Source organism: Pogona vitticeps, chromosome 6 (genome assembly GCF_051106095.1).
Source record: "Pogona vitticeps strain Pit_001003342236 chromosome 6, PviZW2.1, whole genome shotgun sequence".
NCBI lineage: Eukaryota > Metazoa > Chordata > Lepidosauria > Squamata > Agamidae > Pogona > Pogona vitticeps.
Genome location: NC_135788.1, coordinates 19,818,410 through 19,832,327, shown reverse-complemented (window position 1 = coordinate 19,832,327; position 13,918 = coordinate 19,818,410). Strand labels below are relative to the sequence as shown.

At 39.6% G+C, this 13,918-nt stretch overlaps 1 protein-coding gene across 1 annotated transcript in view; it reads right to left on the bottom strand.

Annotated features, from left to right (window-relative positions):
• The window catches only part of DNAJC1 (DnaJ heat shock protein family (Hsp40) member C1), a 95,529-nt gene that overhangs the window by 33,767 nt on the left and 47,844 nt on the right, over positions 1 to 13,918 (bottom strand). The window contains exon 8 of the mRNA XM_020801818.3: positions 13,202 to 13,368. Within this exon, the coding sequence (XP_020657477.3) occupies positions 13,202 to 13,368 (167 nt within the window). The remainder of the gene's footprint in view (positions 1 to 13,201; positions 13,369 to 13,918) is intronic.

Genomic DNA, 13,918 nt, shown 5'->3' with positions numbered 1-13,918 from the left:
TTTCGCTCTACAGCGATTTCGCTGGAACGAATTAACATCGTCAAGCGAGGCACCACTGTATATTTTATCTCCCTACCTCTTCATTCTATATGTAGAACATACTACAGTACATGGAAAGCTGGCTTAGATTCAGATGCCGATGGCATGAAAATTGGTAGAAGCATCAAAATAGACACACAATTTAATATATACAGATGACACCACATTATTAGAGAAAATGACTAGACATTACGTCTGAGGAAAGTTAAGGAAGGAACAGCCCAGAAAAAGAGATTACAATTGAACATTAAGAAGATTAAAATAATGACTACAGAAGAATTACATCGTTTTAATTCTGGCAATATTCAATCATCAATCCAAATTGAGACTCCAGCAAGAAATCAGAATTTTGGATGAGCAGTTATGAGTAAAATACAAGTTCCTTTAAAAGAAGGATGAGTCACTGGAGATTGATATATCTGACTGCTGTTTACAGATGAGGAAGCTGGACAATGAAGAAAGCTGGTGAAAAATAATGGATTCATTTGAAGTGTAGTATGGAGGAAAGCTTTTAATGCCCTCGATCCATTCCAGTCCAGAATGGATCAGCCTGTGTTATGGCAGGGAAATGGCATTGATCATCTTGAAAAATTACCTTTTGAGGGAGACTGACTGGGGCAAAATGTCCTTGCCGGTCCTCCTCAACCTCTCAGCAGCTTTTGATACCATCGACCACAATATCCTCCTGGGGAGGCTCTCTGGGATGGGGATCGGTGGCTTGGCTTAGGCCCAGCTCCGGTCCCTCCTAGAGTACCATCCTCAGAGAGTACAGCTTGGGGAGATGATGTCCTGCCCCTTGGACTCTTAATTGTGAAGTCCCACAGGCAATGTTCCCTCTAAGATGTGCAGGCACGTGGAAGCACACCGCTCCATTGGGTGTGTGCAGTCAAGTGAGTGTATCTGCCCATTTGCTCCCATTTGTGGCTGGAACTCTGCGCGCAGGTGATAGCTACATGAGGCCGCTGGAGGTGGGAATCAGGAAATTTGGAGCTCTGTGTCACCAATATGCAGATGACAGCCAGCTCTATCTCTCCTTCCATCCTTCTGCAGAAGATGCGGTCCCGTCCCTTGAATGCTGCCTGGGCACCGTGCTGAGGTGGATGAGGGATAATACAGTGGGGTCTCGACTTATGAACGACCCGACTTGCGAACAATTCGAGTTACAAACCTGCCCTATAGGGAAAGTAAGGACTCGACATGCGAACTTCCCTCAAGTTACGAACAGGGAAAAAAGGCCCCCCTCCCCTTAGAGACTTCTGGAGGGGGGGAAAGGGTCAGAAACTTAAAAATAAATACTGTACTGTTAAATAAAGTCACTTACCAGGCCTTGGTAGCCCCCAAACCACAGGAAAAAGAGCAGGAAAGAGCTAAAAGCCGACACCCAGAAAGAGCCTGGCAGCCATTTTGTGGTTTTCCCCGCTCCTCTCCCCGCCTAACAGCTGATCGGCTGGCTCTGAGCAGGCTTCCGGAGGCTTGCTCAGCACCTAAAAAGCCTGCCTGAGTGCCTTTGTGCTGAAAAAACCAGCACAACATGCTTTAAAACATTATTTAAAAATGGCTTCGTTTTTTAAAAAAAGAGTTCTAAAGTGCTGCCTTTAGTGTTCCCTGCCTTCCCTGAACCTAAGGGGGGAAAAGAAAGAAAATATCCCCCTCTAGTGGCAGAAGGCAGAATAGCAGCTTCCCATTAGTTTCTATGGACAGAAAAGAGCAGATACGGATTAAATGGTTTTCAATGCATTCCTATGGGAAATGCAGATTCGACTTAAGAACTTTTCGACTTGAGAACCACCTTCCAATACGGATTAAGTTCTTAAGTCGAGACCCCACGGTACACTGAGGCTGAACCCAGAGAAGCTGGAAGCCATGCAGGTTGGTGGCCCTAGTATTTGTGAATTGGAAGCCTCCTTCACCTTCGAGGGGATACTCTCTTTGCTAAGGATATGGTTCACAGCCTTGCCATACTTCTGCACCTAGTGCTATCAACGGAGTTCCAGACAGCATCTGTGGTCCGCTCCACCTATTTCCACCTGAGGCAGATTACCCAGCTGCATCCCTACCTTGACATTGGGTCCCGCCTGAAATTTGCCTGACCCCTTCACTGGAAAATTTTAAACAATCATTGAAAACAGTATTTTTCCGACAGGCCTTCCCAGAGTTTAGAACATCGTAATATAATAGTTGTTTCAGTGTATATAATATCAGTTCCGTCACCTTGCCTTTAAACTACCTTAAATTATTTTTAATTTGTTGTTTTTTGCATATGGGCTTAATTCTGATTTTGTTATACCCATTATGTCTACTGTTCTTAAATTGTTGTAAACCGCCTAGAGTGGCCTTGGTAGCCAGATGGGTGGTATAAAAGTCAAATAAATAAAATAAAATAAATAAGTAAATATTAATGATCCCATGGACCAGCAGTAACTGTCAGCATTCCTGAGCGGAGTTGAAGAGAGGTCCTGGGTGTCATCTGCCAGGTCAGGAGAGTGTGTGGGTCAAAGGAATATCAGCAGCTGCGTCCCTCTACTTCTCCTGTACAGTAGATTAGGTATTTCTATCTAACTCATGAGAAAAGATTTAATGAATTTCTACTGTAATGTATGAAAATATAATCTAAAAATAAGAAAAATATACTTCTTCCCCCTTCAAAACCCATATGAAAATACATGTAGCTCCATCTAGCCAACAAAAATTCACAAAATTAATAAACTGAGAGTTCTGTACTCAGCTGAAAGCACAACGTTTGGGTAGCTAAATTGACATGGGAAGGCTTTTTGGAACACTAAGGCTCTTGAAAACTTAATGAATCCTTTTGGCTATATTGAGAAAACGCTTCCAGGACCTACTCAAAATCTGGAACCTTCACCACCATTCCGTACTTGTAGCACAAGAACGTCTCGTTTAGAATTAAATCTTATCAGACACTCTCAGCTAAGCATATTTAGACGGCAGCCTTAAAATATGTATTACACCAGACACATTGTATGCAACATTTTCTTTCATAATCTTCCAGTTACAATCAAGAACATTAATTGTCCGGGAACTGTAAAATGACTATCCCAAAAATTATTAATTGCTCAAGCTGTATTGTACAAAACTGATAATCAGCAGTGGATCACCAAGGGAGCATTTGTCTAAAAACTTCTGATTTTATCAAAACTAATTACATTGAAGCAAGCAAAGAAAGGAAACGTGACGCCAGTGTTCCCTTATAGGTTTTCTTTGGCGTTTTACTCAACCAAGAATAGCATAGTGTTAACAATTTTGTCTGTTTAAATCAACAAATCCCCACTTAGCATGTATTCTTCATTTAAACTAGCAACAGCATCATATTTCAGCAATCTGCATATCACAATATAAGTTTTCCTCATTCTTCAGACATGCTTAAGAGATACGGGAGCTTCTTACCTCCAGACTCCTTTTGCAGAGATCATTTATGTCTATTTTTATTATATGGGGAGGCCGCTAGTGGAAAAAGAAAACATTTTATCCACAATCATTTTTAACTGGACTGGTCTGATAGCATGCCTATCTTCTCCCAATCTTGACTAAGATTTTATTTGCAGGAATTCTGATTGTCACCTCATCTCAGCATATCCTCCAAAAACCCATGATAAGGGCTTGCCAATACAATGCAGTTACTTTTTCTAAGGACTTTTCTAAGTTTACAACTTTGTTCAGCCAATGACTACTTAATCACTGTAGATTTAAAGTAAAACAAATTATTTAATGAGTGATTTGAATTCCCGTCTCTACAAAGGTTTAACACTAGACATTAATTAAACAAATTATCTGACCTGACAGAATTCTGCCCTGACCTCAATTCTGCAACATTCAACACACTGCACGTAATTTTGATACACAATAATAAGGGTTTTTAAAGCAATAAGTATTTCAGAGAAGCAGTATGTTAAACCTATTTTGAGGAAAGCATCTCTTCTCTTTAAACATCTTAGTTTTCTACTCTTCTTGAAAAGTTATTCAAACTAAGCTCAGCTTTTTAAGACACTTTTTAACAATGCATCCCTCTTCCAATCACATCAACATGCAACAACAATGGGGCCCTTTATGACCAGTTGGTAGTCTTCTAGTTTATTATTGCAAACAGGGTTCTGAACAAGAAGGGTCCTCAGGGCTGCCTATACACTATATGCATGGATATCAACACAGGAGCTGCTCTTATTGTTGTTTAGCATTCTAACTCTAGTTTGAATAGAAAAAAAAGTTGTTGGTACCATCACAGAAAACAAAGTGACTATGTTTTCAGCTTGAAACATGGATCAGATTTGCCAGAATTCAACACCCCCCCCGCCATCTTCCCTTGATTCCAATCCATAATACAGTCACTTTTTTAAATGGACATGAGAAATTAAATAGCAATAGAGTAACATGATACATGTCTTAATGGTATATACAGAGCAACAAGTTCATCTGATGAAGCATAAGACACAATGACATTTATATCTCTAAGTGTCCTGTAAATCCTAGCAACAGTTTTTTTCACAATAACTATTCAAAAATAAATCTGGTTACAGATGAATACTAACAAGAAACACAATCCAAACAAACTGGGCAACGTGCCCTTCCCTTCTCCTGAACTAAATGTGAAGAATATGTTAAACTAACTGTTCAGAGCAGAAATAACAAAGATATACATGATCAGATGCTGCAGTGAAAGGAAAGTCCAATGCTGCAAAGAAAAATACTGCATAGGAAACTGGAATGTAAGATCTACGAACCTTGGTAAGCTGGATATGGTCAAACAGGAGATGGTAAGAATCAATATTGACATCCTGATTGTCAGTGAACTAAAATGGACGGGAATGGCCGAATTCAGTTCATATGATTATCATATCTACTACTGTGGGCATGAATCCCGTAGAAGAAATGGAGTAGCCGTGATAATCACCAAAAGAGCGGGAAAAACTGAACTGGGATACTGTCTCAAAAATGATAGAATGACTCTGATCATCAGCTCAACGTAAAAAAAAAAAAAACCAAGATCATGGCCACTGGTCCCATCACCTCCTGGCAAACTGAAGGGGAAGATATGGAGGCAGTGACAGATTTTACTTTCCTGAGCTCCAGGATCACTGCAGATGGTGACAGCAGCCACGAAATTAGAAGACGCCTGGTTCTTGGGGGGAAAGCGACGAGAAACCTAGACAGCATCTTAAAAAGCAGAGACATCACCTTGCCAATAAAGGTCTGCATAGTCAGAGTTATGATTTTTCCAGTAGCGATGTATGGAAGTGAGAGCTGTACCATAAAGAAGGCTGACCACCAAAGAATTGATGCTTTTGAATTGTTGTGCTGGAGGAGACTCTTGAGAGTCCCCTGGACTGCAAGGAGAACAAACTCATCCATCTTGAAGGAAATCAAACCCTAGTGATCCCTGGAAGGACAGATCCTGAAGCTGAGGCTCCAATACTTTGGCCATCTCATCAGAAGAGAAGACTCCCTGGAAAAGACCCTGATGTTGGGAAAGTGCAAAGGCAAGAGGAGAAGGGGATGACAGAGGACGAGATGGTTGGGCAGGGTCACCGAAGCTACCAGCATGAATTTGACTCAACTCGAGAAGGCAGTGGAAGACAGAAGGGCCTGGCATCCATGGGGTCACGAAGAGTCCGACATGCCTTAACAACTAAACAACAACAACATACATGATCAGATACTCCCAATCAGAGAACGTCCCTAATAGACTATCTTAAAAGAAGCAATATTCCAGAAAACAATATCAATTTTAGTATAGCATGTATATGTTCAATTATGTTAAAATTATTTTTGCTTTCTCCATCACAAAACCCAAACTTGAAAAAGTTATTTTTAGACTACAGCTCTCAAGTCAGCACAGTCATGAGAAGTAACTCTTCCAAGTTCTGCATAAATCTGTGAAATATTTGCTTCCTCCAAACTCAAAACCAAGGGAAAGACTGTAACTGTGTCTCAGACCAGGCATTCTGGAAAGCCAAGTACATGCATGGAATTTAAATGTGAACCCTACACCCCCCCCCCAAAAAAACTGAGGTGGATAAGACTCAGTGTCAATTAGTCTTTTATTTACTGCTGGACAGGGAGCACATATTGGCTGAAATCCAGTTGTAAGTCAGAACTACAACAGACTCATTTAATCAGTGGGGATTTGGTGAGTCAATTCCTCCATAGGTTCCACTGATTCAATGGGCCTACTCTAGTTGTGATTTAGGATTAGATTTCATCCACTATGAATTAAACTGTATACCACTATATATCTAGGAGATTACAAAGTTGTTTACAATAAACAACAGTATATGAAACTATTAGTGGAGTAACTTCAACACAACAGCTGGATCCAAGGCACACTTCAGCTGACCCAGGCAGTTGCTTTTCTGACATTTTCTCAAACTGTATTTAAAATATTAACTTTTAGCTTTGTACCTGGAAGTACAGGTATATCACTGTTACACCAAGGATGCATTTTACCACAGTAAAAAGACTTGCACACACGTGGATCAACTCTTATTGGAAGTGTCGCAAGCACAAACTGTGGGCTTGATCCTACAGACAAAAAAAAAAAAAACCACTGTTGTACTAGGTTCTTTTAAAAAGCATGATTTAAATTTTAGCATACACACAAGGTACATGCATGTGCAGAGCCAGGGTAGCAAGTTTTTCTGCTCCCGTGCCAGAGGTCTATTTATATTGGGATGGATGTCGAATCAATTCATTGGAATCTATTCCACATATGTATATGAACACCCCATCTGCTTTTTAAAAAAAATCCTGCCGCCAGATAGCAGGAGTTTAAAACAAGCAAAAATACCAGGCTTGTTGAAAAAGCCAGTGTGACATCCTGGCTGGATTACTGTAACACACTCTGCATGGGGCTGCCTATGGACAGTGTCAGGAAACTTCAGCAGGTCCAAAACACAGCAGCAAGAGTCCTAACTTTGGTGGGCGACAGGGATCACACAACTCCCTTGTTACACAAGTCCCACTGGCTGCCGATCCGTTTCCAGGCTGAATTCAAAGTACTGGTTCTAACCTATAAAGCCCTAAACCCCTTGGGCCTAATCTGTCTTTGCAAGCAAGCGAAGAACTTTCTCTTTGGACAAGCTTTCCTTGACTGACTGGCTGACCGAGTGGGGTTTTAAATGGATTATTTACCTTTCTATGTTTCTGGTGTTGCTTATATTTTTAGTATGTTATTTGTTTGATCTTTTTTAGTATTTGTATACTCACTGTTGTTAGCTTTAAATACTGTCTTTTAGTGACATAAGCCACTTTGGGTCATTTTAAGGAGAAAGGCAGGGTAAAAATATTTTAAATAAATAAGTAAATAAATATTAACCTCTTCTCCTTGACTTCTAAGATCTAGGAACACAGGAAACAAGGACGAAAGTGCAAGCTCCTCCCATTTGACTTCTAGGTAAAGGTTCCCCTTGACAATTTGTCCAGTTGTGTCCAACTCTAGGGGGCAGTGCTCATCTCCTTTTCCAACCCATAGAGCTAGCATTTGTCCAAAGACAATCTTCCGTGGTCACGTGGCCAGCATGACTAGACACGGAAAGCTGTTACCTTCCCACCGTGGTGGTACCTATTTAACTACTCTCATTTTTGCATTTTGCATGCTTTCAAACCACTAGGTTGGCAGGAGCTGGGACAAGCGACGGGGGCTCACTTCATCACATGGATTCGATCTTACGACTGCAGTTCTTCTGACTTTGCAGCACAGAGGCTTCTACGGTTTAACCCGCAGCGCAAATGATCGAACAAATCGGGAATAACTGTCCAACTAACCAGCAGAGTTGCAGTGGAATATAAGTACTTGTAGATCCTAGATTTAAGGGCCACATAGGCAAAAATCAAGACTACACATCTTTAGTGCAAAAAATTGTACACAGTGGAAGGAAATAAAAACACCCACAGATATATCTGCTATTTGTCAATGTGATTTAAAAACATTCAAATAAACTTAGACTAAAATATTCTTCACCCAGATACTTTCTTTTGAACTGAATATATGAAATAGTTTTCTTTAAAAAGACCTCTTCCAAGTATTCTGACTGACAGCAATCAGCCTCTGTACTGTTGCTGGTTATGAAAGTAATAGAGTTCACACAGGTTTAAGCACAAGATAATTTCCATGGTATTTTACAGGTTTCTAAACATAACAGGATCTTAATGAAGTGGATCTTTACATGTACCCATCTGCAGAGCAACAACATGCTGGAAAGCACTACATTACATAACTTTATAAAGCCCTCAGCAAATTGAAAAAAATCTCACGATTCAACTTTTTAAAATGTGTAAGATTTTGAACTTCTTTCGTGCATTGGTAACTGGCAATACACTCTGCAAATCCAAGATAATGGTCACTTTTGCTTCCCTGCAGTGCTCAAGACTCACCTCCTCAATGTGTGGTAAATGAATTGCTGCCAATCACAATTGCCTTATTAGGCTCATGTAGAGCCACACACCTAAGAATCCATCTGTCTTTCATGTCTTAGTAATGCCCACACTGAAGAGGGTTTTTGTTGTTGTTGTTCCAATGCCAAGAAAACCGCAAACTCTTCCCCTCAAAGTCTTGCTGTCCTGATCCACAATTTTTACAAAGGCATATCAAACATTAGCATTGCCAAACACCAAAAACCTATGCATACAAGCAAGCAGAATGTAGGAAGCAATCTCCGAGCACTTACCACGTGGCTGTGGCTGTCGTAAGTACAGATGAGGCATGTCCTTCCTGGAATGACTTGATTGGTTCCCTGATATGTATTTCAGAACAATGGCAATGGCGGTGGCATGGGGGGTTGGGGGGGAGCAAAATGATTAGCGAATCTCACAAGAAGGCAAGTATAGGCATCTGGCTACGGAGCCTGAAGTTAAGAGTTTGATTCCCCACTGTACCTCCCTGACAAAGGTTGGACTTGATGATCCATAGGGTCCCTTCCATCTCTGCAGTTCTTAGATAAAGTATTATACATGGGTTGGACATTTCCATATGCCACTCAGGAAACTAGCCTTCACTGCTGGGAATATTACAACTAAACTGGATTGTTTTTATTTTACATAGTTTTAGAAGAGATAGCTGTCTTAGTCGATGCTAGAATGTTAGACAAAACAAACAAGACAAAAAATTTAAGAATACAAAAACGGTATGGCTCCTTAAAGACTAACTGCTATATTTTAATACTTTCAGGAACAAGCCCATTTCGTCACTACTGTCTGTCTGGTTTTATTGCTTGTTAACCACACAGAATATTGCATAGCACTCATGGAACAATATATAAATAAAATAAAACAGAATAAAATAAAATAAATGAATTCCCGTGTCCAAAAGGGCTTCCACTGAGGTTAATCTTTTAACTGTATTTTAAATCATGTATCATTCAATTTATCTTTTAATATTTAACTTATTGTGTTTTTAAATTGTGTGCATTTTAATGTTATGAGCCGCTTTGGGTCCCTTGTTGGGAGAAATAGGGCATATAAATAAAACTAATATATAAACAAATAAGGTTACAATCAAGGATATGCTTAGTGTGAAATAAGCCATAATGAAACCACTGGATGTCCTTAAAGTTAAACACACATAGAATGAGCTACAAAAACTTTTCTAGGAAAAACACTAGTTTTACCATTGGTGTATCTGCTGCTCCCCAAAAATAAAGGCTCAGTCCCTCCTTGCCCTGACAATTACTTTCTGAGCAATAATAATGACAATAAAAAGGTACAAAAATTTCATAGCTGCTTTTGAAATTTATCTAGCCTGGGGAAAAACTAGTTGGTACAGACATTTTTTAAAAAAAAAATCATAACAGAATTGTAGCATTACAGAGCTGCAAGGGACTCAGGTGAAATATGCCTAACAAATGGCTATCCAAACTGTTTAAAAATTTTTAATAAAGGGACATCCAGCCTCTTGTGATGTAGTTCATTCCACTGTTGAAGAGCAATTATGCTCAGAAGGTTCCTAATGTTTAATCACGTTCTCTTTAAATTTGAATGTACTAGTTTGGGTCTTGTTCTCTGGCATTATGAAAAACAAGCTTGCCCCATTTTTCATGCAAGAGCCCTTCAGATTTTGGAAGACAGCTATCTTAACACTCAATCTTCTCTTCTTCAGACTAAAGATATTTAGATCCCTCACACATTCCTCCTTTCCTTTGGTTTCCAGTACCTTCACCATCTTGATCACATACAGTACACCGTGTTAACACATCTGATGTTGTGATTTTTTTAAAAAAAATTAAACTAAAACACCAAAATGTAATATATCGTACATCACATCACAAAAAACTGAGAGTCAAGTAACCAACATGAAAAAACAAACACCCAAGTATGATACAAGAGGCACACCCTACTCTTTTTTTTGTCATATACTAGAGGCAAAGAAATTACAAAATCTGCCAACATCTCTCTGACAGGACCCACAAATATTTATCAATAATAACCCAACATACGTTCCAAGCAGTGCCATGCGTGCTTGATGACTTTCAAGCTCAACAACCTACTGAATAAATGCAATAAATTAGACAATGTCAAAGTCACTTAAGACTACTTGATATTTGACTTTCCTCAATTTTTCTGTCAACTTTTCTGAGAAAGCTAAGTCCCCAAATACATTTATGCTAGCTGTTGTGAGTTAGAACTTTTGGAAGGAGGAATTTAAAACACAACAACTATTGCCCTTTCTACTCATGCCTCTTTGTCACCTGCCATATATTGAGGGCTGTGCTTGGCAGCAGCATCTGTTCTCATGTGGATTAGAAGTAAAGAGTAAGGATGAGTAGATCTGATGAGTCCAGGCAAGCTCTCCATTATGTCTTCACAGTCAGGAAGCAGCAACGCTGGTATATGAATACCATTTTTTCTCCTTCTAAACCCAGTGCATTCAACTCTCACAGGATTTCGAGGGAGGTGTTTCACGTAGAATTCTCTCCTCATGAGCTTAGAAATCCCATATATTCCCCGGTGGTCTCCAATTCTAGTATTAACAAAGTCTGACCCCACTTAGTTTCAGAAATAAGACAAGAGTAAGTATGTTCGGAGTGGGGAAGTAGTAATACCAACAAGAGAACTACCCCTGCTTTCCGTTGCCTTCTTAAGGAAACTTAATCGCATATATCAGGTGTGGGCAACTTCTGGGGGTCCAAGGGCCAATTTTTGCCACCTTTGGAATTCTCTGGAATCCACATTGACCACCAAAAATGAAGGGGGCAAAAAAAGCAGAGTGACAAGTGAATTTCTGATCCTGGATGCACCCTGAATCAGTAATTGACTTTTTCCGCTGCCACCCCACCCTGGGGAAAACAACTTTTCAATCAGGGAGGGTGACTCCGATGGAACAAGGGGTGCAAAAATAGTCCTAAGAACTTTCTGCAGCCCTGAGGTTGCACTCTGCCCTCCGTAGTACCTAAGGAAAGAATCAGTTATCTGATGATGCAGTATTTGTGGGATAATCTCACCAGAGAAATTTGTCTGGTGGCAACTCCAGTTGCTTTCTCACACCAACCGCAGACTTTTTTTTTTGTCTCATTTAAATGGGACTTTAAGTTGATCCACTTGTCACCTTTCTAGGCTCTTTAGGCTACAATACTTTGCATGCTTACATCAGAGCACTAGTTTGCAACCATGAGTCCCCCAGATGTTTTCGGATTACAACTCCAAGAAATCTTGGTCCGCACAGTTTATGATGGAGGCTTCTGGGAATTTTAATCCAAGAACATCTGGGGATCCAAGGTTTGGAACCACTGCCTTAGAGGAAACACTACTGAATACACAGAGGAATTTACTTCGAAGCTTGTTTTGCATATCCTGGAGCTATTGTATTTTTTACTGGTCAAGCTGATGATGTTGTATTTAAAAGACTACATTATATGTTTTATTTCAGAATTATCTGTCACACTATGAGTTAGGCCCTGGTCACACAAGGGAAATGTTCTCTAATTCTTCAAATACTCTCCATACCTCTGCTGCACTGATTTTCAGTAATGTGGTGTATATATACCAGGGTAAATGTCCCAAGAACTTTTAGTGGTAATTATTTATTTCCTCCTATTTGAAACATTATGGCTGGTTACATCACAGTGCTGGTTTATTTTTTTCTCTTGCTGCAAGGGGCAATTCAGCCCCTTGATTTACATATATCTGTATTTTTAAAAATATTTATTGATATATCAATATATTAGGAAGGAGGTTTTGTTTAGGAATATGTTCTCTGTTGCACTGGCTGCTCCTGCAAAATCGCATTGGTCCATCTACTCTGCCCCCCCCCCATTTTCTCTGCCTTTCAGCTTAATCTGCCATTTCCTTTTACCCCTTGCAACTCCTGCTGAAGGTCTCTTCACAATGACTAGTGAAAAGCAGTGTGTTGAAATGCTGGTACTGCAGCAATGGCTCTGTGGCATACTCTTACCAACGTATCGATGTACTTACCATGAAAAAAAAAATTTAATTATATGCATGCTGCAAGAATGGCGGCCACCTTCCTGGCTTCGATTCCAAAAAGAAGAGGAGCAGGTTGTGCACACAGGCAATTCTGGTAAGGAATGCACCAATACAACAGGTATACAAAATAACACAACCCTCCCAGGGAGTAGAAAACAAACCGCCACTTACTTGGCCGGGAAAATGTTCTGATCTTGAATGTGGATCATGTGGCTGGGAAAAAAGAGCAGCAATCTAATTGGAGGATAACTAGAGAACATTTTCCTTGTGTGACCAGGCCATTTCTCTAAAAGTCTTAGAACTATGAAAGAAGAACTTGAAAGGCCTCAGAGAGATGAATAAAATATTCCCAGCAGTGGTAAATTCCAAAGGCAATCTTTTTTAAAATGTTTTTTAAAATCTAGAACCATTCCAAACCTAATTCATTTCAGCCAGTTGCTGCTTGCCTTTTGCTGGACAGTGAACAGTTTTATTCTACTGGGTCTTTTCTTGATGCTGTCCTTAGGTAAGATCAGAAATTTACTCTCCTCCTCTGCTTTTTGAATTGTTCTCTTTAGTTTATTGCATTTTTTCTTGGTATTATATATCAGTATGGTTTCTTTAGCCTTCTTTATTATTTGTACAAAAAAGCAAGATAAGTACTGAAAAATAACATGGCATACAAAAATACCATCAAGTGCTTCAACATGATCTCTGCAAAGCCCCTTTTATCTTTCTGAATGAGTTTGTTTACCTTCTTTTTTAATGATGTTTTCCTATCTTCTAACCAATCATCCATCTGTTCTTCAATCTCTTCGATAGAAGTACCATGATCATATGATGGTATGTATGCATTTGTATCTGCCATTGTGTATACAGGAAATTCAGATTTTGCTTTCTTGACTTTAGGTTTCTTCTCCTCTGCAAAGCAAAATATAGTTTAAGTCACCAATGCTGTCCAGATGATTCATGCACTTATTGTACCAAAATATTTTTTTATGTAGTTCTTCATCATAGCTGCTACAAAGAATCATTTAGATGAGATTTATTACATTTTGGAGTTTATAAAACAGTTCACATCACCTTTGTGTTCCCATAAGTGTCTGTTCACCTTCGCCTCTATGATGTTGTTGCAACTTATTTCAATGAGAGAGAGAAACCAGTACATTTCTTGTTACTACTGCAATGAGAAAACTCCAAACAGACAATGGATAACCCAGTGATCCTTTCCAGAAACCTGAAGCAGAACACAGGGTGTGAATAGAATTGGATCTAGACTTGGCCACAATTGAGAGTATTCAATTCAACTAACATGCTAACATACACTGAATTAAGGAGAAAGCAAGAGAGTTCCAGAAAAACATCTACTTCTGCTTCATTGACTATGCAAAAGTCTTTGACTGTGTGGACCACAACGAACTATGGCAAGTTCTTAAAGAAATGGGAGTTCCTGACCACCTTATCTGTCTCC